Genomic DNA, 27,201 nt, shown 5'->3' on the forward strand with positions numbered 1-27,201 from the left:
TTTATTGTTTGAAACAAATTTATTCTCAGAATGCACAAAAGTAGAGGTTGAGGCTACCTTTGGGAGGCTTCCCCCCTCCTCCCCCTCCTCTCTGACTGCTAGGGAGAACAGAGTTGAAGGAAACATGCAATCACAAACAATGATCAACTCTAAAGACAAAAAGGTTTGGTCCAAAAGAACTCAACATAATTAATCCAATTACTGTGAAGAGCTTCACTGAGTAGGATTAAGATATTGCAGATGTAGTGTTTCCACAGGGGGGGGCTCTTCAGTGCACCAAGGGGGCCTGCTTGAGGGAGATGAGGACAGAGCGCATGCGGGAGACGTCTTTGGCCTGCTTGCTGGACTTGGGGTTAAAGTCACACAGCCGGGCCACCCGCTCCCACTCAGTGCCTGGGGACGACTCGTCTATGTCGTTTACAAAGGCTTCTTCTGCTGCCCTGGAAGCAACAACAAAGTATGTTGGTTTAATGCAGAACCACTCACATGAGCTACCTGACGGCTACATGGTGACAGAAGTGACCGTCTCTTCGTGCCTGACTTCCTGGCATTCCGGTTTTCCAAAGAGAATAGCCCCTGGCTCAGGTCAGACTCGGGAGCAGACACGCGGCCAGTTCTCCTAGGCACAGGGTGCCCGGACCACTGTGTAAAATGTTGGAATACAGGTGTTTGGTTCAGGGCTCACTCTCTCTCTGTCTCTGCTGATACAGAGCATTAAAAAGCAAGTCCTTAGCCAGCTATGCACTGCCTTCATCAGCAGGAGCAAAGCAGCAGGCCGGTCAAGAATGTGCACTGTAGTTGATGTTGGGCTCTGAGTTTCAAGTGAATCGAGAGACTTCTCAAAAGCCCACTAGTCATTGCACGATAGCCTCTGGATTTATTCCTAAGGCCAGAGAGAAACAGGGCAGATCAAAAGGAATTCAAGACACAGCTCCCATGCGAGCAGGCGCTAGAGACTGAAGCCATTCTGGAAGGGGATTTGTTAGGACCTTCTCCAGGTGAGCTGCAAGCTGGCCGTTTTCCCTCCAGCCAGGTGCCTTGGGCCACTCAGGGCACGCTCTGGAAGGGGGCAGTGCCTAATGGCTGAAGAGCCCATCAAGGTTAGCTGCTTGGGGGTAGGATGCTGCTCCAACATTCTTTCACATCAAGGTCAGCCCACCCCCAGTTGGGAACTACCTCGTGGGAGCTACAGCCTGAAAGGACAGTGGAAAGAGGAGGGAAGACACACTATATTCATCTACTCCAACAAGCATCACGGGCAAAGCGAAAGCGATGGAGATGACTGGTCTGTGGGGACGGAGGGGTGGCACTCTCACAGGGATGGCCGTGGCAAACACTGCTGAAGCCCGGAGCCACTACAACACTGCGACTTCATGGCACACACAGTGAGGGGCAGTGAGAAAGGTTTACTTAACTGTTCTAGGCTGTAGCAAGGATGGTTTATGTTTGTGCTTAAAGGTGAAGAGAAGAAAAGAAACGAGAGAAACTTTAGGTCAGATATAGAAAATGAGAATGAGCTCAATGCAGATGGTCAGTAAGCTAGACATGCCCTTGCCACTCCGTCTACACTTGGGAACGTGCAGCTGGCTTTGCTGGGCCACCCTGCTGCCCAGCAAACCCAGACTCGACCTTTCCAGTCTCCATTTCCACTCCAGAGAGAATGTGCAAAAATCAATCCAACACCACCTGTAAATCCAGCATTTCACAAATCTCACTGCAAATGCATCTGGGGACCCGGGAAACTCCGCTCTGTATTCTAAATGGATGAACATGTCGAGGTCACAGGCCCTAAGAAGCTCTGCAGACACGAACCTACCGTCCACCCTTCCCGCCAGTTGTTCTTCCCTCTACCCCCATCTCCCTTGTATCAAAATTGAGTACTATTTTTTCAGGAAACAGCAAGAACTGTTTCCAAGTTGTCTTCGGCAATACTGTTTTGAAAGTAAGAGTCCTTAAATATCTTCCCAGAGAAGATTCCGTTTTCTTGGGGGTGGGGAGAGCCACAGTGGCCTAGGCTTAGGCTATCTCTATCTGAAAAAGCTGGGGCTTCTTTGTGCCCAAGTGGGCGAACATGCATCAGAAGCTGGCCACTGAACAATTTCCACCATAGAGAAACAGTTACAGGACACCCCCACCCCCGCAAAGTGAGACAACCTCTGCTCCCAAGGGAGAAGCAACCAACCCCACATGGTCTTCAAAAGAACCAAATGGAGAAAATACTGCCCCCACTGGCTCCCAAGCAGGGAGGCTGCAGTGGTGGCAGCAACAGCTTAAAGGGCCACCCCAGTCCCAAAGCCTTCCCTGACAAGGTCGCAAATGACCCACATTTTAAAAGGGAATCTGCTTCCTTCCCTCCAAAACCCCCAAAGTGGAAAAAAGGCTCAGTTAAAGGGAGTCACGCTTCTGCAAGACAATCGATGAATCACACCCCCAACCTTCTAACTCTCAGGCAGCCCCCAGAGTGCCAATTTGAAATCATTTAGAAAGCAGAACAACTTGTGACATTACAGGAGCATTAACTCTAAACAAAAAGTAGAATCAAAACAGGAAAAAATTAGTTTTGCAACATACACATAACCAATCACGTCAGCGAAGGGTTGTTTGTAGAAAGCTTCATCTGCCACCCTAGACAGCAAGAGGTCCAAAAGGCAGGCAAGCAGGCAGGAAAAAAGAGAGAACATTGAGAAGCAGAAACATCTCAAATCCGTAACACAGGCACGACTGTGCTCCGGGACGTGGCTCCCAAGGCTCTGTGCTCACCCAGCGAGGCTTCAAGCACCGGAGACCCTGGCAGGCAAGGTTCCCACTGGCCTTCCCCCTGGGGATTCTCACAGGTGAGCCCTGCCAAGTCCTTCCCGCCTTCTCCCAGCCACAGTGAGCAGGTCTCGGCACCCACTTCCAGTAAGCCCTTGCAGAGCTACTGCGTCCATTCAAGCCGGTCCTCGACCCCGACAACCTCGGGCCCAGTGTTCTCACTGACACTTTACAGGTAAAGTAACAGGAGACGTGGACTGGCAGCAACCAGTTCCGGAGGTGGCCCCGGAACTCCCAAGCAAACCTGCCTGGTTCTTCGCACGGGACAGAGTGTGGCTGCCCCGCGGCTGTGCACTCGGGAGACTCAGTCTTATTGGGCGTCAATGCTGCCAGACGCCAGACAGACTACGCCTAGTAGCCAACTTTTATCTTCGATTATCTGACTCCTGCTGCCCTGCCCTGACTGAATGAGATCCATTATCTGTATTCTGGGAACAGAGGTGGTCATTGCAAAATCCCCACCTTAAAGGAAAAACTTGCTGTACATCAAGTGGTTCGGTGGAAAGAACTGCAGCCAAGCGTCCTGGCTCTGGCTTCCTGTCTGTCCCTGAAGGTGCTGATCTGCTCAGTCCATGCCAGACTGGACTGCTGTCACAAGGTATAGCCCGGGGACCAGAACTTCACTTAACCTCTTACAACACCAGAAATGGGTCAAAGTGGCAGGACTCTGGGACAAAAAGGAAAGGGGGGCACATCCCAGGTATAAAACTTTCCACCCCACGCCATCCACTGTGGGTGGGCAGGGGACCTCCCCAACCCGGGAGTCCTACCCTGTCTTTTGCCAGGTTGGTTTCGGGTATAGGAATAGAAGGGACATTTTTAAGGACAATCATGCCTGCTTATTAACCTAGGTGCCCTTATTTATTTGGAGGGAAATTCTAGTAATTTTATTTGTTTATTTTTAAACTCACACATAGCCTTCCTTCTTTCCCATTTTGGTTTACACATAGGTGGTGATTTGTGGAAATTTAAAGAAAGCAAAAAAGAACAGCCTGATTTTAACTCTGAATCAGCCAGAAAACAGAGTTGTTTGTGGGCAGACTGAGTGGGCAGGAAAGGCAAGGCAGGCGGGCTTGTAAACCCATAATCCTGTTAGTTTACACAAGGGGCGAAACATAATCAATTTCAACTTGTGCTTGCTCCTACTGAAGAAAATAAAGGCTGAATAGACTACGGCCACAGCATCACTAAGACAACAAAAGCTTGAAAGGCAGGCTTTCCCGCCTTTGCAGCTAACCCCAAGACTACAGAACTCGTCAGGGACAGCATAGCACCACCCAGGCTACAGACAAACAAAGATGATGGAAAACCCTGATCACCACAGGCAGCCCCTCTACCTGTATGGTCTTCACCTGACAGAGGGGTCTGAAAGCAGCAATCCTCAGGGAAGCCTGTGGGAAACGGGGGCTGGACTGCAGGGTGCTCAAGCAGTGACCCACATTAACAGTCCCCAGGGGGCATGGAAAAAATGTCTGCCATCATGGAAAACCAGGTTCCCCAAACTTTTTATAGAGTATCTTGGAAAAAAAAAAAGTATCTTGAAAAAGATACACCAGAGCTCCCTGTGAAAGGGAATGTTTCTGTCACTGTAAGGGAAGATGGTCTGGGGTTGCTCTCAGGTCAACACTCTTCTGACTGGCTCCAATGGAAAGTTATTTTCCCCACAGGCTGTCACTAATAATTCATGGTTCTTGTACAACAATATCTGGGCCTCAAGTTGGGACAAAAGGAAGGAGATAGAAACTGCAGGGGCGGGGGGCACCTGTGTGGCTCAGTGGGCTAAAGCCTCTGCCTTCGGCTCAGGTCATGATCCCAGGGTCCTGGGATTGAACCCTGCATTGGACTCTGCTCAGCAGGGAGCCTGCTTCCCCCCCTCTCTCTGCCTGCCTCTCAGCATACTGGTGAGCTGTCTCTATCAAATAAATAAATAAAATCTTAAAAAAAAAAAAAAAAAAAAGAAAGAAAAGAAAAGAAACTGCAGAGGGACACCAGACTACAGATGCCATGAAGGCCAGATCAGCTGTCATCCGCCCACTGCCCAGTACCGTGCCTGGCACAGATGTGCTCCTGAGGTTTTAGGTTAGGGCATCTAGAAGGCAGGAGGCCTGATGATACACTCCTAGAAATAGGCCCTTGTTCCCCACCACATCATCTCTTCTCTCAAACTGCTCTGCCTTAGCGTTGTGGGCCCCTAAAAAATCCAGCAGCAAAAGTCACTCAGAGGAAGACACATGCCTGAAATGAGCACTCTATTTTCTCCTGAGATTCACTATTTACCTACAGACAGTTCTTTCACATATGTAAACGGACTTACTGATTTAGTCCCATGGGACACCGTTTAGAGAGTCAGAAATGGAGGGGGAGGGCGCCTGGGTGGCTCAGTTGGTTAAACGACTGCTTTTGGCTCAGGTTATGATGCTGGAGTCCCAGGACTGATTCCTGCGTTGGGCTCCCAGCTCCATGGGGAGTCTGCTTCTCCCTCTGACCTTCTCCCCTCTCGTGCTCTCATTTACTCTCTCTCAAATAAATAAATAAAATACTTTAAAAAAAGAAAAATGGAGGGGGAGTGGCAACAATGTCAAAATCTCCAGGGAAGGGGGAAGCCATTGCAAGAAGTCCCCCATGGTGGCTCGAAGTGGCTCCTGCCCCAGCCCATGAAGAATAAGTGGAATCAAGTGTCAAAACCATTTCTTCTATCCTGGAACCCTGGTGACAAGGGCCAGTGTGCCACTAATTTGACAGAGTCCACCCTATGCTTCAGGGTTTCTGCAAAGCAGGGGATCTGGTTGGGAACAGTCCTACATTCTCCATGAATGGCAAGTGTAAGTCTCTTCCCCTCTCTGGAACCTGGGACGTTCATCTATGAGACCATCCAACCCACCCTTCTACAATTCTAAGAGCGGTACCAACGCCCTAAATCCATGCCTTGGAGGGACTAAACCTGGGGGACTGAGCTCCTAAGAACAGGTACACTTATTTGGTCCAAGGACAACAGATGCTGTTCAGACACCCCTTTCTTTACAAAAAGGGCCACGGTTTAGCAAAATTGCCATCAGAAGCCTATTCCCAACACAGTCATTTAAGTCTTAGAATCTATATATCAGCTTGTCTACACATCAGGGATCCTGAACAGGGAGGGACAGCCTGATTCTACCAAGTACTTCAGGGCAGAATGACTCATAGGCAACTTGCTAGGATAAATGGGGCCTCACACAGAGCTTGCACAAAGCACCCACTCATCTCCCTTTAGATTTCTGAACTTGTACCTCGGGTCAATCATCTTGAATGAGCAGAGAATAAAGCAGCCTGGACCTGTCAGCACTTGAAACTGATCACAAGCTCAGGAGAAGCCCCGGTAGCGAGTGCCCCGGCCCTGAGCAACTCAACACCGAGAGCAGAGAGCAGCCCACCACACTTATCACAGCACTTATCCTGGAACCTGAGAGGCACGCCTAGAGAATCCATCCCCCACTGGACACGGGCTCCAGCCCGCCAGATGCAAGGATGGCCAACAAAAGACAGGTAGCTGAAGGCTACTGTACACGACGGTCCAGCTGTTCTGCCGTCGCTGTCCTATGCTAAACAGCACAGGCTGGCTGGCAAAGCAGTCCACTCCCTCTTTTCCGGCACATTTCCAGCTAAGAGCTGCCTGAGGCAAGAGCATGTAAACCACCTTCTGCCTCTGAGGGCAGGATCCTAAGGCTCTTTATACTGAAAACTACCAATACCCCAGGCTTGGTCTCACCGCTCTTTCCTGTGAGGTAGGGGAGTGACCACGAAGGGACAGCTGGGCTCCGAATCCCCCAGGACGGGCCAGCCCCCGGCCTGCATCAAGGCCAGGAGTGCTACCTCCGCCTTTCTCTGAGCTACTTCCAAGTGGACTTTAAGCACAGAGTAATCAAGACCGCAGGTGCTGTGAGAGGGGCTGAGAGAAAGAACGTGATTTCTCCCTATAATTGCTCTTAACCTTCACTGAGCGAGCCCGTTCTGAAGAGCATTTTTAAAAAATAGAGTTTTTCTCAGACCCCTTATTTCTGCAGTCACCATGTTGGAACATTCTCGCTACCCAATGACACACACGTTTCCCTGCTACTGGACCCCTCTGTAAAGCAGCTTTCAGAAGGCAGGGCTGTATTTAGGGGATGCAACATGACCAAGTCTATGATCATCTGGAAAGTACTGAGATCCTGCTATATTCAGGAAAGTGGCCCTTCATTTCAGGGTTACATTTCCAAATGTGGAATGGATCCATGAAATAACTTTCCCTTTTGCTGTTTCGTACTATTCCAAGCAACGTGGAGTGACCAAACTCTCAGGTGAAGAGCTAAAGTCACCACAGCCGGAGTGGCTAAAGGACAGGCTGAATTATGCTCCTATGACCCAAGAGACTTGCAACCTTTATGTTTCCAATACTTTTTCCAAAACCCACAGAGACATTTCACACTACAAGAGGCAGCATGTGAGAACTATGCTGGCTGTCAGAAATGAATGTGATTCCGTCTCGGAAAACAAACAGTGCTAGCAGCACAGGGACTGACCTGTTGTTTGCTTTTGTTTTCTGTAGCTGCTCGTCCTGCCTCGCGTACCACTCTTCTAGCTCCTTTATTGCTTTTTCTTTCCACTCTGCTTCTTGCTTCCGAGAATTGGCATCTTTGAAGGGAAGGAAAAGAAACACAAATGAGGCAAAACACAAACTGAAGTTTGCACCATCAATTTCTTTGGTCTTATTAAACTTATGGGGTGTGCAGGTTTGTGTTGGTGTATCCGTGTGTGTGTGTGTGTGTGTGTGTCTGTGTATTTTGGAGGGACAATAGGAGGGAAGACAAAATTCTATTTTCCCTATTTGTACATCTAGTCTCTTATCCCAGTGATTCTATCCAAGTTGTTTCACGTTTTCTCTCAATCCACTGACATCTTAGTGGATTCACTTGTTTTGGGGTTTCTTCTGGGGGTAGGGGAAGATACCTAGGAAAAAAGCCTTTGGCAGCACCAACTAGGAAAAAAGCAGAGGATTCTTTTTTAAAGATCTGAGAGTGCACATGCATGAGAGCCCAGAAGGAGTAGGGGAGGGCGGAGAGAGAAAAGAGAAAATCTCAAGCAGATTCTGTACTGAGTGTGGAACCTGACTCGGGGCTCAATCCCAGGACCCTGAGACCATGAGCTGAAATCAAGAGTCGGGTGCCCCACCGACTGAGCTACCCAGGCACCCCAGGAGGATTCTTTAATACTTATGCTGCCAATATTAGTTCAGGGTGGACTTTTGATATTAGATAATCTTTCAACAAAATCTCTTACAAACTATATTTAACACCCCAACTCTGCCAATCGATGGTTTTGTAAAACACAAGGTAGCACTCTCTTAAATGAACATGGTAGAAGCACTTCTATAAAGCAGAAACCTACTGTTGAAATAACCAGAGGAAGAGAGGGTTCAGGAACCAGGGAACAGAATACAGATATTAAGAGTTGAAGGGGACCACAAAACATCTATTCCTGCTCAGATGCAGAGTGAGTCTGTGGCAGAGCTAGGACAGAATTAAAAAGGCTCTAATGGAGAGGACTGCAGGGGGTTGAGGTGGGACTCATTAATAGTTAATCAGAAGGTTCTCGAATGAGAGAAAATACAAACTTAGGAAGTTTTCCAGACTGGATTCTCAAATATGACAACTAGCTAAAAAGACCAGGTTAGTAGATAGCAAGAGACAGAAATGCAGGTCAGGGCTAGGGCTGCAGTGGACATCTGAAGTTACCCTGAGACTTCACCTGGAACACATTCTTAAGCTTCCTCTCTAGCAGGTGTTTTATAATAGACAGACCTCTCATTTAATCTTTACAACAATCCCGAGAAGGTCAACTCTAGATCCATGTTCAGCACTGAGAAAAACTATAGCTCAGAGAATTTTAGTTACCTTTCCTAAAGTGGCTGAGCTAAGATTCAAACCAGGTCTGACTCTGAAGCTTACCCGTTCTTACTGCTGCATCCAAAGAGAGGAATGGAAAGGAAAACAAAACTAGAAACAATCAATCACAAGACGGGAGCAGAAGGTGATCACCAGAGATGCAAACAAGAGTTTTGACAGTGCAGAGCCAGAGCCCGACCTGTAACTAGCTAGCATCATGGAAGAGGAGAAAGCAGTGGTGGCGACAGTGAGTAACCCCTTGAAGGGAAGCAATTAAGCACTTTGGGGTATTTTCAGGGCCTTTCCCAGAACGTCTTACAGTAACAACCTGCAGAAGACTTGGTCTGTAGCTACTGGAAATAGCTTGTTAGCAGCTAGAAACTTCCTCAAAGTTTCAGATTATAAAGAACTTCTACCCTGTTATTTATCAGAAGGTGACTATCTTTTTTTTTTTTTGAGAGAGATTGGGAGGGTGCCCACAAAGGGGGAGAGAAAAGAATCTTAAGGCTACACGCCCAGGATGGAGCCTGACATGGGGCTCAATCTCACAACCCTGAGATTATGACCTAAGCCACCCAGGCGCCCCACACAGAATTCTTTTATACTCAGATTTTCACTGATAAGTCAAGTCTATACAACAGACTTGTAATATGTGTCTGCGGCACTAAGGAGAAGTAGAATGGAGGGTGCTAGAATGCAGCAGGATACACTTTGGGCTGCCAGTGTATGTGGACAAGAAACCAAAAAATAGGAAGCTTAAAAATCTTTTTCAGGGATGCCTGGGTGGCTCAATTGGTTAAGCCGCTGCCTTCAGCTCAGGTCATGATCCCGGGGTTCTGGGATCAAGTCCCACATCGGGCTCCTTGCTCGGCGGGGAGCCTGCTTCTTTCTCTGCCTCTGCCTGCGTCTCTGCCTGCTTGTGTGTACTCTCTCCCTCTCTCTGGCAAATAAATAAAATTAAAACAAAAAAATCTCTTTTTCAATAGTGGTGAAATCACTTCTGAAACATTACTTTTTGATTGGGTATTTCCTTTCTTTGTAGTCTGAAGATGATTTTTTTTTAAGTTTTAATATACTAGGAACAAAATAACACAGAAATTTACTCTGAAAAATTAATCTAAATAAAAACTGTAACCATCTGCACAGACTGTAGTTACTACATAAAAACCATCCCTTTAAATTGTCTTGCTTTTACAGATTTTTTTAAAAAGCTGATAAAAAATTTAGAATTCTGGGACGCCTGGGTGGCTCAAATGGTTAAGCATCAGCCTTCAGCTCAGGTCATGATACCAGAGTCCTGGGATCAAGTCCCACATTGGGCTCCCTACTCAGCAAGGAGCCTGCTTCTCCCTCTATCCCCTGCTTGTGTGCTTTTTCAAATAAATAAAATCTTAAAAAAAAAAAAAAAAAAAGAATTCTTAAATGCTTAGTTCAGCAGAACAAAGATCCAAGTGACAACATGATCTTTGCATCTGGGCAGAAGAAGAGGGAGGGAAGGCTGAAGAGTTCCCTTAGAGAGCAGGGAGCACAGACGGCTGTCTTCTCGAGCAGTCCTTGTTACTGTTCACAGAAAATAAATCTATGAGAACGCAGTCACCAGCTAAGCTGAAAACCATGGTTCTCTATTTTTAGCATCTTGTGCTTTCTTGCAAAGAAAAAAGATGAAACTGAAGAAACACCTAGTTCACAGACCAATTTAATTCAATTGCAAAGCCAAATATTTGCAGAAAAGCATCTTGAGTTAAGGAAACAACACTTCATGGAATATTCCCAAAGTGCCCAATCTGATCATTGGGAAGGGGGGGGATTTTCCCAGATACCAAAGTGATCTAAGTATACTCTCTTCACGGGGAAGACAACTTTGCTAAACTTTGGGAAAAGAGAAAGGCTGGGTTCTGTAACATGACAAATATTAGTACCAGCGAAGTCCTGCCTTTCTGCCCGCTCAGAAGAGACACCCAAAGAAAAAGCAAAGACTGAAACTATCAGCATCATGAAGACAATGTTCATCTTTTTAAAGCACTATCGAATACAGTAGCTACCAGCCACACGTGGCTACTTATTAAATTAAAAACTCAGTTTCTCAGTCGTACTAGTCACATTTCAAGCTCTTTAACAGACACATGCGGCTAGTGGATACCATACGGTACAGCACATCTGTAATATTTCCAAAGAAATTCTACTGGACAGTGCCACAACGGTTCAAACAAAGTGTGCCCTTTATTCTGAAAGCCACATAAGTTGGGCTGGAGAGAGAACAGATTGGGCACTAACTGGGTCATACTTCTAGGTGTCAGTTAACCCCATATAACAAAAAGTCAGTTTGTACTAATTCAATGGTTCCCAAAAAGGACTAATAATGCTGACATTGTGCGTACAAAGAACGTCGTTATTTCCAGATATACAACAAAATATTTAGGCATGAAATGGATGATGTATCTGCAAGTGGATGAGAAATGGGTGTGTATAAAACAAACAAACACACATACATACATGCTTCATTTACATACAGAGAACTCAATATGGCAAAAATGTTAATCACTGACTCTAAGGGAGTATGCACAAGTTCATTTTATTCTTCTTTCAACTCTTTGGTGTCTGAAATTTTATTTCAAGTTTTACTAAGTAATCTCTATACCCATGTGAGGCTCGAACTCATGACCCCAAGATCAAGAGTTGCACACTCTACCAACTGAGCCAGCCAGATGCCCATGTTTGAAATTTTAATAAAAAGATGAGAAAAGAATACCCCACGGCTTTATCTCCACACTGTGCCACACCTCTGCAACCCACTTATGCACAGATGCCAAGTCCCATGACCCTGACCAAAAGTGACACTCCATGTACACGGATCTTCACGGAAGGCCAGGCCGGCTGGCAATGATGTCGGTGGGACGACATATACTACATGCGAGGCGGCTGAAGGATGCAGGGGTACGGACCACGAGGCAGGGCAGAGTTCTGATGCTACTGCTTCTTTGCTGTGTGATTCAAAAACTTACCCTAGGATTCTCACTTTCCTCACTCACAAAAACATACAAACTTAACTTACAGGGATAGTAGAGTAGGAAAATCAAGTTGTACATGTTTCTTAACATACTTCACATTTTCTTCTTAAAGCATTACCTTACATTCAGCCTAGAAATGATAAACGAACTCTGAAATCTCTCTCGCGGGGACCTTCAGGCTCACATCCCTCTCTCATAAACACCATCTCAGATGAACCCTGGAATTGCTAACACTGATCTTACCCCACGGACTAAGAAACAGACTCTGTGAGGTTTGAACTACCAAGTGCCCATAGCTAGGAAGAGTTAATAAGGCTGGGTCTTGAATCTACTCTTTCCTTGCTCCAAGCTCAGAACTCTGCTCTGCTCTTCCCGAGAGGATGCATTTGGTAGTGGCTCTCTGAGCTGCCCTAATCCTCACAAAATGGCTTGTGATTAAGCATCTCCCTGTGGGTGACCTTGTAACCCTCAGGCTGCAGAAGGTATCTTCCCAAATATTAGACAAGGACATTATGGCTAATTCCAGTTAAAAAGGGCTAAGAGTCAAGGTCAACTATTCCACTGAAAACAGACACCCCAAGACAGAAAAAGATTCCTTACCGAGGGCTTCCAAGCGTTCTGTTTGCTCTTCTCTCCATTTACGGATACTTTCAGGCTCTGATTGCAATCGATCCACTTGTGAAATAGCTGCATAACTGTCTGTTGGACCATTACTCTCCTTAACACAAAACACAATTGTGTTCTATCAGTACCAAACACACCTTCCCAAAATGCGCATCCACTGCAGGACACCCTGGTCACGTGCTGACGACTGTTAGCAAATGTTAGAGGATTACCTTAAAAAAAAAACACTACCACCTTGCGTGCTCACAGGGAGCTCTCAACATGACTGCACACAACCTTCCACTCTGCAAGGAAGGCGGAGTGGTTGTTACCCTGCCTTGTAATACCTGGGATAGAAGTGGGAAAGAGGAAAGCAGGGGAGCTGGGTCATGGACTTACAAGAGAACAGTGTTACTAGTTTTAGTTTCCTAACTTGACACGCAGCTTAAGTAACAAAGGTAAAATACACTGCTCAGCGAGGCTCAGGAGCTAAAACTTCTAAATGCTATCAAGAGCACCTGATACCATCTAATATGTGAATTCTGGGTATAAGGGAGTCCAAAAGAAAATGTACAGTCACTAGCCACACTGAGGGAAAGAATAAAAAGGCAGGCAAATTAGGAGTTATGAGTGTATGCAGGGGGGTGGGGACAGGGACAGATTCTTCATAGTGCATAAGGTCTGACAGCTAATAAACTGATACAACTCAAACAGATTTTAATCTTTAGAAAATTTTTCACCTGCTGAACTAGGGAATAAATTTCAGGTTCACCCAACCAGACTATAAAAAGAGAATTATTATTGAAGTATTAGTAACTAACTTATTGACATTTTCCATGGGTTAGGCACATAAAGGCTTTATCTCCCAAGCAACTTGCAACGTTTTTATTCCCATTTCACATTTGGGGGGACTAATCTGGGGCACAGAGAAATGACATGTCCAATTCACAGCTAGTAAGAGGTAGAGCCAGGATCTAAAACCCATACTGTCTCTCCCTAAGGGCTAAGCTCTAAACCAGGCACTGGAAACCAGAGTCCAGACCAGCTGCCTGTTTACTTACAATTAAATTCTACTGAACACAGCTGTGTGCATTCGTTTATATATGGTCTATGGCTGCTTTCACATTACAGCAAGAGCAGTCTGACACAGACCTTATGACAAAGCTTAAAATGTTTACTATCTAGTACTTTACAAAAAAGTTAGTCCATCCTTGGTTTAAACCAATTAGACTAACATCCTTCCTGCCAATTAACTGGTTGAAGGATGGGCAGAAACCCAGGTCTAAGCAAAGCATCATGCTCTTTCCCCAGGCTGTAGTGACTATTTCCAGATGATCCAGAAGGAAATGCAAGACTTTTGTTGGGTGGCTGGGAGAAGAGGAGAAACCCCCACCTTGTTCTAGATAATGTGACATGCACATGAGAAGCCTAGAAGTGCTGTAGTCATTTGACCACCACGAAAAAAGCTTGAGCACAAAAATGCACGCTTAGCAAGCAGAGCCAGAGTCCTAGGGAAAACGAGTTAGAGTCCTGGTTCAAGGACACTTCATTTATGTATATATAAACTGTTAAAAGACTTTTTGGTTTAAGCTAGTCTGAGTTGGGCGGGCAACTCAGCACTGAGTGATACAGACGGGAGAATAATGGCAGTCACCATGAACTCCAACCCCTTCCCCAAATACAATCTCCAAGGTTCGAATGCTGGCCCTAGCCACCGCATACCAGCTTTATGACTTTTAGACTACTCTGTGCCTCAGTTTCTTCATCTGTAAACAGGAACAACAGTACAGGACCCCCAGGTTGTTGAGAGTATTAAAGAGTAAATATAAGCAGTGTCTGACACAGTGCATGGCACACAGTGTTTAAATTAGCCACTGCTATCCTCATTGCCATGAAGGCTCATTTCTTGAAAATAAAATCAGCAATACTAGGGCCAGGTCAGTAACATTTTAAAGGAATGATTAATGTCACTTTTCAAATCCATTTTAGCAGATAACATATCCAATTCTAATAAATTCAAATCACAGGAAAGGAAAACACAATCACTATCTTTTAACATATCAGAGCACTCTGTACCTGGTAGTACTCGCCATTCATCACTCCATCCACAGCATCTGCAAGAAAAAATTTCAGTCAGTCAATCAGGACTTGTCAGATGCTGGGCCAGAGCATTACCGAGTGTAACACAGTACTATCCGCTGCAAGTACTGAAGTTATACTAATGTTATCCTGGTGCTACACACGGACAGAACAATCAACAACTTCCTGTTTAATGAAACCAAGATGTACTTCACCAAAATGTCGACAAATCTATACCAAAACCCCAATTCAAAAGCTTTTTGATCTTTTGCCCTAGAAAAAGAACACACGGATGACTGGCAGAAGAGTCTCACAGAGCAACAGTGTTTCTCTATGAAAGTTCTGGAGAAGGCAAAAGAAAAGTGGGGCCTGGAATCATTCTGTAAGCAAGGACATGCAGCTTCGTGTTCAAACCAAGGTGCTTTTTTGGTGGTAAGGACTCTCCATCCTGTGCCTGTAGACCAGTTACCCCGTGGATCGGTCTACAGTTTATAGACTTCTTGAGCTAATTCCTCTACACCCCTGGAACTAGTCTGGGATGGTTAAGATCTGGACATACCAAATTAAGTCAGTATTTTCAAGGATTTAAGTTACAAAAAACTCAAAGTGTGATGGGTATCATACAATTTGTTCATGAGCTAAATGATAAAGTCTATCTGAAGAATGTGGAAATGGTTTTTTAGTAAGAGCTAGAGACCATCAATCCATATAGTACAAAATGCAAAATGGCGGTCCACTGGCTGAACATATTTACAACATATACTATCAAGTCAGAAAATTTCACACATTCAGGATGTCTAGGTTTTGGGGTGAGGGCAGGCAGACAGATCTGGCAATCTTGGGCCTGCATGAGAGGAGGGCAGCCTTTACATACAGCAAGGTCTGGTCTATCTGCAAGGACCTCCCCATCCCCCCCACCTTTTTTTTTTTTTTAATTACTGTGTTTCAGTAATTCAGTTATCTGATCAGCCAGATAAGCATGTGTCCTAAGCCCTGCCCTGACCCACAAGCTATTGTGAAGAGGCCATCTGTCCGGGCTGCCCACCATCCCTGAGGGGTGCTGCTCCGCCTTCTTTCCAAGTCTCCATACAGGCATCATAAAGATTTAAGCTTCTGCCTACACATTCTGTACTCTGGATCTGTTGGTCCACCCATATTTACTATGTACCACCTAGGACTTGCATTACTTTGTCCAAAAAAGATTTTTTTTTTTCCAAACTATTTGTCCAATATTTTTTTCCCCCAAACTTATTAGACAGGGTAGCATAAGAAAGATGACAGAGTTGCACCCAGCGATCAAAAAACTAATAGAAGTATTTAGGGCGCATAGTCAATTGCTCCTCAGTAATAAATCCCTTCATCTAGAACTGCTAGCACAGACCATGCCAAGCGGGCAGCACTGGGAGCAGCCTGGCGCAGAGCTTCGGTGACACCATTCTGGTCACCCTGAAGACCCTCCAGTAGACAACCTTCAAGATACAGACGCCTGGGTCACAGAATATATACATTTTAAAGATGTCTAAATACAGACCACTTGTCCCTCCTTTAGTGTCTCATTTATATCACCATTACCACATGACTGCCCCATTTTTCAGACTCTTAGTGATACTAAAGACTGAGTTTTAGGTTTTTAAATTTTTGCTAGGTTGATAGCAGGGAAAAAACTTAAGGTGACTTTGTCCCGCAAATCTCTTTTTCTTGTGAGGTAATCATGTAGCTGATGTTTTTCTTCTTTACTGAATTGTCTTGAGTTTTGCCCATTTTTCTATCTTTTGATCTTTATTCACTTTGTATTATTTGTCCCCTCATATTACAAACATTCCCCCATTGTCACTTTATATGGTTTTTTCTGGTACTAAAAAAACCAGAAATGTGTCTCTCTAATCCACCTGGAATTCATTTTTGTTTAAGACAGAAAAGAGTGAGATAACTTTGACTCTTAGAGCTTATAATGGCTAGCTAGTATGGCCAGGCCTAGGCCTAGATTCTGGTTAATATATTACATTTAACACACCAACTATCCAGTTAATATATTCCAGGCCAGGGCCATTCCCAAAAGGAGAGCCTTTGATCACTATTCCATACACAAACTAGAAGCAATTCTCATCCCATACCTCCTTCTAATTCACATGCTTCCTGTCCTTTAGGACTGAAGACTCATCCAAACCCATTGGCAAGTGCTTTGAGCTTCAATTAGTTACTGTACTGATGATGTACAACTGGCCCAAGTCAAAGAATTGTCTGTTGCTACAAAACATGCAGAAAGACATCTAGGGCCTTGACTGATTAGGACAACTAGGCTAAGCAACCTGACACTCCAGAAGGAAACTTCCTAAGGCATCTCAAAGGCCAGAAGAAGAGTAAGTTTCCTAAGAAGAAAGACATTTTGTCCCAAACCCACCTTTGACTTCCCATGGTGCCCATCCACTGGAAGTCAAGCAGAGGTGGGTTTGAATTCCAGTAGAGACATATACTAGCTTGCTACCTTAGGAACACAGCTTAACTTCCATGATCATTTCTTATCTCAAATAAGATGCTATCACATAGCCCGCAGTTACCCCGTGGATCGGCAGCTACAGAGAACCAGCACACAGTAAGTGCACAATACTAATTAGCAAGCATGAAATTTCCCTGAACTTCTCTCCACCACTGCTACCAAGAAAATTACTCTCCTCCTCCAGAAGGCTTTCCTTTAATTCATGTGCCTCTCTTCCTCCTCCAAGGACAGACGTGTCAGAATCAACAAATGGTGCCTCACTGCCATACTCTCTCAGTAGCTCTTTAATCACCTCTTTTTCTCCTCCCTCCTCAGCCCTCGTAATTGAGGGCTTTTCAACAGCTCTACACTAATGCTGCCTCTCTCCTGACTACCTACTCCTCCACAGTATCTGAGCCACTTCACTCAGCTGGTCACCTCCCACCTCTAAACTTACCTCTCTTCTCCAGATCTCCTAGCTGAAGGAGTCATCCAAGGCTCCATCCCTCTGGTTTTTGCCTGTTCCCATCCTACATGGGAGTTCTCCCCAAGACTGCAATTCAATCTGTTTGCGTCTCCTGACGACGTATCTCTGTATAGTAATACATCAGATATAGGGCTCCCTCCTAAATCTTTTTCCTCAGCACACCCCAAGGCCTACAGGCTTTGTAATGCCTTCCTTCTACTCCCAAAGAGTAAGAGTACAGCCAGGTACTGTGGCAGTAATATGTACTGTGTAATATGTACAAGTACTGTGTGTAAGCACTTTATAGGTACTAATGTAATCCTAGTAACCCTATGTGGTATATATCTGTACCTTGTACAGATGAAAAAATCTAAGGCAGGGCAGTGGTGGTTACCTAAGTTGCCCGAGACCACAAAGTTAAACTTACACTCAAGCAGTCTAGGACAGCACAGAATGTCAACCACCAGAGTGCCTCTTTTCAAGGAAATAAAGTGTCCAACTAGTTCTCTGGTCCCCAAAGGAAGTGCTGACCATGCACTACTGCCAACCTCAACTACACTGTCAGAGGTCTGGCTTTAAATCACTAAATGCTTAGTTCACTAAGAAAGTCCTTCCTAGAAACTAAGTCAGCAATCATCCCTTCCTTCCCTTTGCTGAAAGCTTAATGCACAAGGGACCTGTGTATCCAACTCTACCCTCCCCCCTTTACCTCTCCAAACTGCCCATCATCAAGATTTGTCATTTCTCTACAGGACTCTTGGACCTGTAGTTTTTGTTCATTCCTTTGTGCCTGTCTACTATGTGCCAGACACCCTGTTAGGCGCTGGGATTACAACTGTAAGCAAGAGTAACACTGTCCTTGAATCAGGACACTTTTCTAATTAGGAGTCTTGACTGTCCCAACTCTGTCCTACCCAAGGCAGCCACACCGCCTTTCAGAAATGACAATCTCTTGTCCTGTAACACCCCTGCTGAAACAACTGCCAACAGCATATGGTACAGTCTACGGGTAGGGAGAATGGGGGCAGAGCCAAGAACTTGTCCTTTTTTCTTAAGCAAGTCATTTCTCCGCAGGACTCAAATTTTCTTGTATTAAATGAAGGAAGGAAACTAAGGATCTAAGAAGTAAATTTTATAATTCTCAGGCAAATGTTAATAAACACCACCCAACAAAACCCTACGGACTTAAAGCCAACTTCATTTCCCGGCCACAACCCGGTTCAGTCCAACCTGCTTGCTATGATTCACATTTTCAGGTGAATTCTATGTTCTTGTGTAAATTCTTATTTGGGACTAATCTGCTAAGGAGGTAACATGGTGCAGCATTAAAAACTCAGAGACTGCAAACGAGCATTCTCCCTACCCCTACTTACAAAAACGGTTCTGCCTGGCTGGCATAGTAATTTGAGATTTCTGAATCTGAATGCTTTCAGAGTACAGCAGGTTTCTCTCATTTATGTTATCTGCCTGGCCCCTTGAGGTCTGAGGTTAGAGTAGTACAAACACTCCTATCTGCCCCACCAGTGCCCTATTCTCTTTTAATTAGATTTTTTTTTTTTAAGTAAATGCAAACCCAGGTCTCATTTCTTCCAGCTAATTTCCTACTTCCCCATTCTATTGAATAGGTCTCTTCTACTCATCTTTTCCTCCCACTGTAATTCGAAGCATCAATGCCAGAGGTCAAACTGGCATCCTACTGCTCATTTTTTGTTGTTGTCTGTCTTTTCTTGATTTTGGCTGGAGAAAGGCCACACTACATTCTCTATCCACCTTTTGGAAGAACTAATTCAGACTAATCTTAAATACTGCTTAGGCAACACTGCCTAACAAAGCTGTAGCTAGAGGAAGTAGAGCTCCAGAAATCCCGGCATAATCCGCTCGACAAATGGTAAAACTCTTATCCTTCTTTGGTTAGAGTTTCTTCCTCCAGGATTAGACCACCTTCCTTGAGTTCGCTATTCATGCCTCCTTTCCTCCCCATAATTCAACATTCTGTACACCTGAAGTGCTTCAAAGCTGAACTGCCTTGCCATTTTTGTTTTGTATATATCTCAAAAAACGATACTACTATTCTCATTTTTTTCCCTGCCTCCCTTTCCTAATAACTGGTTTAGTGCAGGGCTCAGGCTTGCCTTTCAAGTCTGGCCAAACTGCGCCAATGCGGCTGTGTTTTAGAGGCTAGGCTCAAAGCACAGCAAGCGCTCAATGAAAAGTTCCTGAAAATGAACCGGCTTCTTCGAGCTCTTCAGCCTGACTGACACCCTATTTTCTTTGCTTTCTCACTCTGCCCCGTCCGAGAGCTCAAACATGCATACCACCAAGGAGGCTCGCCGAACCTAGGTTTCTGCTATGACTGGGCTGGGGTCTCGTTTCCTCCTTACACTCTTAACGTCCAGGTTCAGCAAGAATCAAGAGTTCAGAGAGCCCTCAGACACACTCTGGGCTGAGTTTCTATAGAAGCCCTCCCGCCCCAAACGCGGCCGCACTCTCACCCGGACCCCCTGGCGGCTCGCCGTGCGGTTGGGGCCCGGGGGCACCGCCGTCCAGGATGGCGAAGGCCTCGTCGTTCTCGATGCCCGCAATCTCACTCTCTTGCTGCGCCAAGAAGGCCGCGGCAGGGTCTTCTTCGCCGGCACCGGCCACCCCATTCCCCAGCGCAGGGCCGCCGGGAGCGCCGGCAGGAGCACCGAACGGATCTAATTCAGTCATGGCGGACAGTTCAACGGCACAGACACGGCGTTGAGAGACAAGCCAACCGACCCACCAACACCGCGCCCCGCAGCGGCAGCTGTGGCGGCGACCGCGAACCGACGATAAGCGGGAGGGAGAAGGCGGAAGCGGAAACCCTGCCCCTATATCCGGTTGGTGTAGGCGGTGTTGGAGAGCCTAAGGGATAACAACCAATCAGAGGACAGCTATGGTTCAAGAACTACCCAATCAGCAGGAAGAAGGGCGGGCCCCCGAGGAAAACTCGTGACTAGGGCCGCGGCGGCTTCGAGGGTGGTGGTGAGCGCAGCAAGGCCCTAGGGAGGCGGAAGTGGCTTGACTTAAAGCGGCCTTCCCCGCCTGGCCTTTGGGGCGGTCTTGACCCCGGACTGCTACCTCTGAGGAGACTCAAGTGCCAAAGCCGGAGGTGAGGTGGAATGAGGGCGGCATCGATCGATCGGTCGACTACCAAGGAGGCAAGCTACTTAGGCTTTCTGAACCCACGTTTCCTCGTTTTCAAATGGGAACGAGCATCCTGTACTACTTCCCTCCCAGGCTCCTTGGGAAGACTGAATCCTTTCACGGCCTTGTACTGGCTTTATTAAAAAATTTGTATGTGTTAATTCATTCATGCAGTCTGGATTATTTTCCCCTGTAGAGCCGCCTGACTTAGACATAATTGATTCAAATCTGCTCTGATTTTTCTACCCCCACCGTATCTTTATAAAAAGGCGACTGTCTCTCCTTTCCAAAGCTCTTTTGCAGCCAGGACACCTTACCAGGGCTAGAGAGAAGTTTCTAGAACCGGAACACTGTGCGTAGGATCACTTAGAAATTTCATATGGAAACAGGCACCTGCATGGGGAAGGGAATAATCACGCAGGGAGAGAGTGGTCAAGAAGAAACCCAGGTCTCCTGGGTACCTCGGTAATGGTAACAACCTCTTGTAAGTACATATTTTGTCAGCTAAGGAGAGCAGGAGCTTTCTCTAAAATTCCTTCAGTATTTTACCTCAGGGGATGTTGTCTACACCGTAGAAAGGATAATGGGTGATCACAGTTAACTGTGGTCTTGCCGAGATAAGCAGTGGCCAACAGGAGGACCTTTCTCCTTCACCACCGCTCCCTGAAAAGGAAAAGAGCAAAGACCAACCAACCGGAGGTCAAAGAAGTCTCCAGAGATAGTCAGCAAGGGACAGGAAAGTGGTTTTTAAAATATGCATGAATCTTTAATGACAAAAAGAGGTAATTATTTGCTTAAAGTGTGGATTTTTAGTCATTTTTAGTATGGAACGTAGGACAGTTTTGAAGAAAAACATTTAAGAAACTTAAAATTTTAGTGCCGGCACTGTACTGTTTTCTCCTCCCTCTTCTTGTTTAATGCTCATCCCTAACATAAATTATCAACAACATGTAATGTAGTTTCATGTTCATCTTTTCTTGGAGACCATCTCTTCTGTCCCGGGTGTGGAATAATGGGAAAGGAGGACCATGAGAGAGTCCAAAGACAATATTGGTTGCTCACAGCAGTAGTAGCTGAGGGACAGATGGCACTCGCTCCTGAAAATAAATGGATACAGCTGAAGGCAAGTGTGGCGTCAACTCAGGGAGTGCTTGATTGCCCAGATGAGGATTATTCCTGAATTTCAGGGGCTGTGAGGGGCCTTTGAAAGACTTTAAGCAGGCAATGACTCAGAACCCTGTTTTGAAAGAATCTTCTAGCAGCTCAGGCATATGCTCAGTAAGCATATGAGAGGGTTCTGAAAGCAGGGACGTCAGTTAGGAAAGGTGCTGCAGTGAACCTGCAGTGGTTTGGGAGAGGACAGGCCGAGGACGGTATTTCAAGAACAGAGTAGTGGGCTCTGATGGAAAGAAAATAATGGAGGTAATGTACAGAAAACTTGGTAACTGACAGCACTTAGGAGGGAAGACATTCACAGTATATATTTTTTAAAGATTTATTATAGAAAGAGAATGCGAGCAGGGGGAGCGGCAGAGGGAGAAGGAGAATCTCAAGCAGATTCCCTGCTGCTGAGCCTGGAGCCCACCACCTGGGGCTCAGTCTCAAGACCTAGAGATGGTGACCTGAGCGGAATGAGGCTTAACAGACTGGGCCACCTAGGTGCCCCCACAAGCAATATTTATAGCTTAGAAAACCACGAACAGAAATAGCTACAACAGGAAAAGCCAGTTGAGTAGGATGAGGCAAGAGATAAGACCAAGACTTCAGTGTGGCTTCTTAGTGAGCCCAAGGGAACTGTGAGATAACTCAGGAGGCATTCAACAGGATATTGGAAATCAGTCTGACATTGAGGAGTGGAGGATCTACTTCTGGCAATGGTGGGCAGAGTTGCCTCGAGCTAACTCTTCCGCTGAAAGTAACTTGAAAAACTGGGCAAGAAGTTTTCAAAATCTGAGGGCATCAGAGGACTACCAAAGGAGTAAGAAATTGTGGGCCCAAGTTCTAGGAGGAGGGTAGGCCAAGAAGAATGATCCTAACATTTCCAGCCACTTTTTACCTCAAAGAGATTGTTCTAAAAGCTGAGAAGCTGAGTAGGGCTTTCAGTAAACAAGGCTGGGAGGAGGGGGCGCCTGGGTGACTCAGTTGGTTAAGCGTCTGCCTTTGGCTTGGGTCATGATCCCAGGGGCCTGGGATTGGGCAGGCTCAGCAGAGAGCCTGTTCGTCTGTCTGCCCTTCACCCCACTCACGCTCTCTCTCAAATAAATAAATCTTTGGGGCTTGGGGGACAAGGCTGGGAGAAGAAAATAATAGAGGGCTTACCAAAAAGGAATGACCCTGATAACTGTATCAGGTTTTTAGTTGGGCTCCTGCAGGGCTACACAGTTGGAATCATGGTGAAAATTGACTAAATCACAGCTTTGAATCCTATAATTCCTTGATTGAATTAAAATGATCCAGGCTTTCTAGTGTCTTTAGCCTAGAGCTGCCTGCCAAAAGCAACAGTAAATTCTCTCCAATAGAAAAAACCTCATCCAAAAATAACTTAAGCATGAAAAGGCAGAACGTGCTCAGAGACATTTTGAGAGACAGACTTAGAATAGAAATTCCAGAGCAATCAGATAATGGATTTATCAGACCTAGGTTTTAAAATAGCTGTGATTAGGGCACCTGGGTGGCTCAGTGGGTTAAAGCGTCTGCCTTCTGTTCAGGTCATGATCTCAGGGTCCTGGGATCAAGCCCTGCATTGGGCTCTCTGCTCAGGCTCTGTTCAGCAGGGAGTCAGCTTCACACACCCTGCCCCCCAGCCTGCCTTTCTGTCTACTTGTGATCTCTAGAAAAAAAAAAAAAAAAAACTAAAAATAAATAAAATACATAAAATACCTATGATTGAGTTAAAGAAATTAAAATAGAGAATTTCATTGCTGTGAAGTGTGTAAACCTGGCGATTCACAGACCTATACTCCTGGGGCTAATACATTATATGTTAATTTAAAAATTAAAAAATAAAATAAAGAATTTCAACAGTTTAAAAATGTGAGAACTAAAATTTATAGTATTATTAAAATATATAGTGTTATAAACAATTCAGTGGATAAATTTAATAGTGGATCGGACTTGGCTGAAAAGAGAATTAGTGAACCAGAAGATAAAGCACAGAATATCCAGGCTGAAACACAAAAAGGAGCATAAAAATTATATGGGATATGAGGAATAGGTTTTGGGTTGCTTTTTTAAGGTTTTATTTCAGAGAGAGTGTGTGTGAGCACGTGTGCTCACAAGCGAGCAGGGGTAGGGGGCTGGAGACAGAATCTCAAGCAGAATCAGCGCTGCTGGCAGAGCCAGATGCAGACTGAGTCCCATGATCCCAAGACTGTGATTGGAGCCGAAACCAAGAGTCAGAGGCTCAACTGACTGAACCACCCAGGTGCCCCAAGAATAGGTTTTATAAACATGTAATTTTAGCTAGAAGGAGGAGAGAGAGAATGGAGCAGTGTTAGAAGATAAAATGGCTAAGAATTTCCCAAAATTGATGAAACCAGGTCACAGTTTTAAGAATCACCATGAACTCCAAGCAAGATAAAAAGTACCCTCCCAACAAAATGTAATGAGCACTGGGTATTATATAAGACTGATGAATCACTGACCTCTCCCTCTGAAATTAATAATATGTTATGTATTAATTAAATTTAAAAAATAAAAAATTAAAAAATACTTCCCTAAAACAATTTTTAAAAAATTTACAGGCCTCTTGTGCATTTTTGAATTGACATCTTAATTTTTTCAAAACTTAAGTAGTTGCAAGGATATAATTTCTAATATATTGTAAATATTGATCCTTTAAAATAAAATTGTTGCATTGCTCTTCTAAATGTATCTAATGGTGTCTATATAATGGTTTGATACTATCATACATTTAAAAAATACATTGCAAAGTCTTTTATTAACACTAAAAAACTTCATAGTATTACTTTTGCTCCTTGAACACATCCCATCATTCCAACACTTGCCCCTAGAATGTTTTTGTGCTTGAAAGACTTTAAAGATTTCATTTATTTTAGAGATAGAGAGCAGGAGAAGAAGCAGAGAGAGAGGGACAAGTAGATTCTGCACTGAGCCTGGAGCTCCACTCAGGGGTCCATCCCATGAGTCTGAGATCACAACCTAAGTTGAAATCCAAGAGTTGGACACTCAACCAACTGAGCTACCCAGGCAGCCCTGCTTGAAAGACTTTTATCGGTCAATGTATCATACTTCTTTGTAACAAAAATATGTGCTATAAGTATAATTGACTATTTAAAAATAGCCCATGACCATAAGGCTCTTAAAATTTTGTTTTGGATTGACATAATTATTAGTAGTATACATTTAATCAAATAGCAAAGTATACCAGAAAATCTTATAATTATTAAATATAATACAAAATTTTATTAGAAATTCCTGTCTTAAAGAGCTAGATGGGCTTGTATTATCTATTGCGTATTTTATTGTGTAACTTATTGTGTAATAAGTTATCTTAAATCTTAGCACCTTAAGGTAATAAACATTATTAAACAATTTCCGAGGGTCAGGCTTAACTGGGTGGTTCTGACTCGGGATCTCTCATAAGGTTGCAGTCAATCTATTGGCAATCGGTGCATTCATGAAAATCTTGATGGGGACAGGATAACCACTTCCAAGGTCACTCACATGGCTGTTGGCAGGAACTGTTGGCTCCTTGCCACACGAGCCTCTCCAAAATGTTGCTTAGGACAGAGCAGTTGGCATTCTCCAGAGTGAGTAACCCAAGAAAGAATGATCAAGACAGAGGCATGATATCTTTTAATAGCTTTATTGAGGTACAATTCACATCCCATACAATTCTCCCAGGTTAAGTGTACAATTCGGTGGCTTTTAGCATATTCACAGAGTTGTGCATCCATCGCCACTATCAATTTGAGAATATTTTCATTATCCCTAGAGAAATTTTACATTCCATCTTCTCAAACCCTCTAATTCTAGGCACTAGGTTTCTATGTTTTATCTCTATAAGTTTGCCTAATATGGACATTTCATGAAAATGGAATGATATAATATGTGCTTCTTTGTGACTAGCCTCTTTGACTTAGCATAATAGTTACAGTGGTCGTGCATGTTATAGCACACATCAGTACTTCATTTCTTTTGATGATTCAGTAACATTCCATTGTGTGGATATATCTCATTTATTCATGTGTCAGTTGATGGACATTTGGGTTGTTTCTACTTTTTGACTGTTATATATAAACATTCATGTACAAGTTTTTTTATGCACATGTGTTTTCATTTCCCTTGAGTATATATACCTAAAAATGAAATTAATGGATAATATACCCCATATATATATTACTGGGTCATATGGTAACTCCATGTTTAATTAGTTGAGACATTGCCATAATGTTTTCCAAAGTGGTTAAACCATTTTACATTCCCACCAATGTTGTATAAGGTTTCCTTTTTTTTTTTTTTTTCACATCCTCACCAACACTTCTTTTTATTATAGTGATCCTAGTGGGTATGAAGTAGCATCTCAAGATTTTGATTTGCTTTTCATTGGTGGCTAAAGATACTGAATATCTTTTTTTTTTTTAAAGATTTTTTTTTTATTTATTTGTTAGAGAGAGAGAGAGGAGAGAGAGATACAGAGCGCAAGCACAGGCAGACAGAGTGGCAGGCTGGAGGCAGAGGGAGAAGCAGGCTCCCTGCCGAGCAAGGAGCCCGATGTGGGACTCGATCCCAGGACGCTGGGATCATGACCTGAGCCGAAGGCAGCCGCTCAACCAACTGAGCCACCCAGGCGTCCCAAGATACTGAATATCTTGTCATGCACTTATTTACCATGTGCGCATCTTTTTTGAGGAAATGTCTATTCAGATCCTTTGCCCATCTTTTAATTTTTCTCATTTTTTTCTAATTTTTTTGCTTTTTGTTGAGTTGTAAGAGTTCTTTATATATTCTAAATACAAGTTCCTTGTCAGATATGTGCTTTCCAAATATTTTCTCAATAGTGTCTTCACATTCTTGATGGTGTCCTTTGTGTTTCAGCCTGGATACTTCTGTGCTTTATCTTCTGTTTTTAAACTTGATATTGGTTATTTGTGTTTTTGGAGTAATATCTAAGAAGCCATTGCCTATCCAAAGTCATAAAAACACTTATGTGGGAATGATTTTTTTTTTAATTCAAAATCTGGACTAAAAATGGGGTCACTGAAAATTTAAACATGATATAAGGATCAAAAGAAGGTATGCAAACAATTATATGTTAATAACTTTGAAAGTTTAAATGAAAAATTCCTAGAAAATGTAATTTTAAAATAACACAAGGAGAAATAGAATTGAATATTTCTATAACTAGTAAAACCAGTTTAATAAACCAAAATGCTTCTCACACAAAAAAAAACTCGATTTGCCTTCATCAGTGAAACTTGTCTTCACATATTCTTCCATTTTTTTAAAAGGGAGAATTTTAAAAGGGAGAATACACTCCAACTGATTTTATTGTAAGCACAGTCTTGATACAAAACCCGAAACAGACAGTAAGGGAAAGGAAAATTACAGGCAAAATCATTCATGAATATAGTTGAAAAAACCATGAGTGGGAGTGAGATGGAGTAAGCACATTCTTCCTGGTCTTTCCCACTGAATGCAGCTATAAAACCTAGCCAGAATGCA

General features: G+C 44.2%; 1 protein-coding gene across 4 annotated transcripts; it reads right to left on the reverse strand.

The window, feature by feature from the left end:
• Positions 1 to 20,193, reverse strand: CLTA (clathrin light chain A). Of its 4 annotated transcripts, XM_032307076.1 has the most exons (7): positions 19,839 to 20,193; positions 14,402 to 14,439; positions 12,323 to 12,440; positions 7,353 to 7,464; positions 2,572 to 2,625; positions 1,416 to 1,451; positions 1 to 440 (listed from the first exon to the last, which is right to left on the reverse strand). In XM_032307076.1, exons 1-7 carry the CDS (start codon positions 20,053 to 20,055, stop codon positions 269 to 271), a joined length of 747 nt encoding a protein of 248 aa, XP_032162967.1. In that variant the 5' UTR covers positions 20,056 to 20,193; the 3' UTR covers positions 1 to 268. The 4 variants fall into 4 exon arrangements, with proteins under 4 accessions (XP_032162967.1, XP_032162969.1, XP_032162968.1 ...); XM_032307078.1 differs by lacking the exon at positions 2,572 to 2,625; XM_032307077.1 differs by lacking the exon at positions 1,416 to 1,451.
• Positions 20,194 to 27,201: the final 7,008 nt, after the last annotated feature.

Source organism: Mustela erminea, chromosome 12, assembly GCF_009829155.1.
Source record: "Mustela erminea isolate mMusErm1 chromosome 12, mMusErm1.Pri, whole genome shotgun sequence".
Lineage (NCBI taxonomy): Eukaryota > Metazoa > Chordata > Mammalia > Carnivora > Mustelidae > Mustela > Mustela erminea.

Coding starts and splice junctions, on each gene's coding strand:
- CLTA (XM_032307076.1), bottom strand. CDS start 20,055: ATGACTGAATTAGATCCGTTCGGTGCTCCTGCCGGCGCTCCCGGCGGC. Junction 12,441..14,401: donor TGAATGGCGAGTACTACCAG/GTACAGAGTGCT, acceptor TTTTGTGTTAAG/GAGAGTAATGGTCCAACAGA. Junction 2,626..7,352: donor AAAACAAAAGCAAACAACAG/GTCAGTCCCTGT, acceptor CTTGCTGTCTAG/GGTGGCAGATGAAGCTTTCT.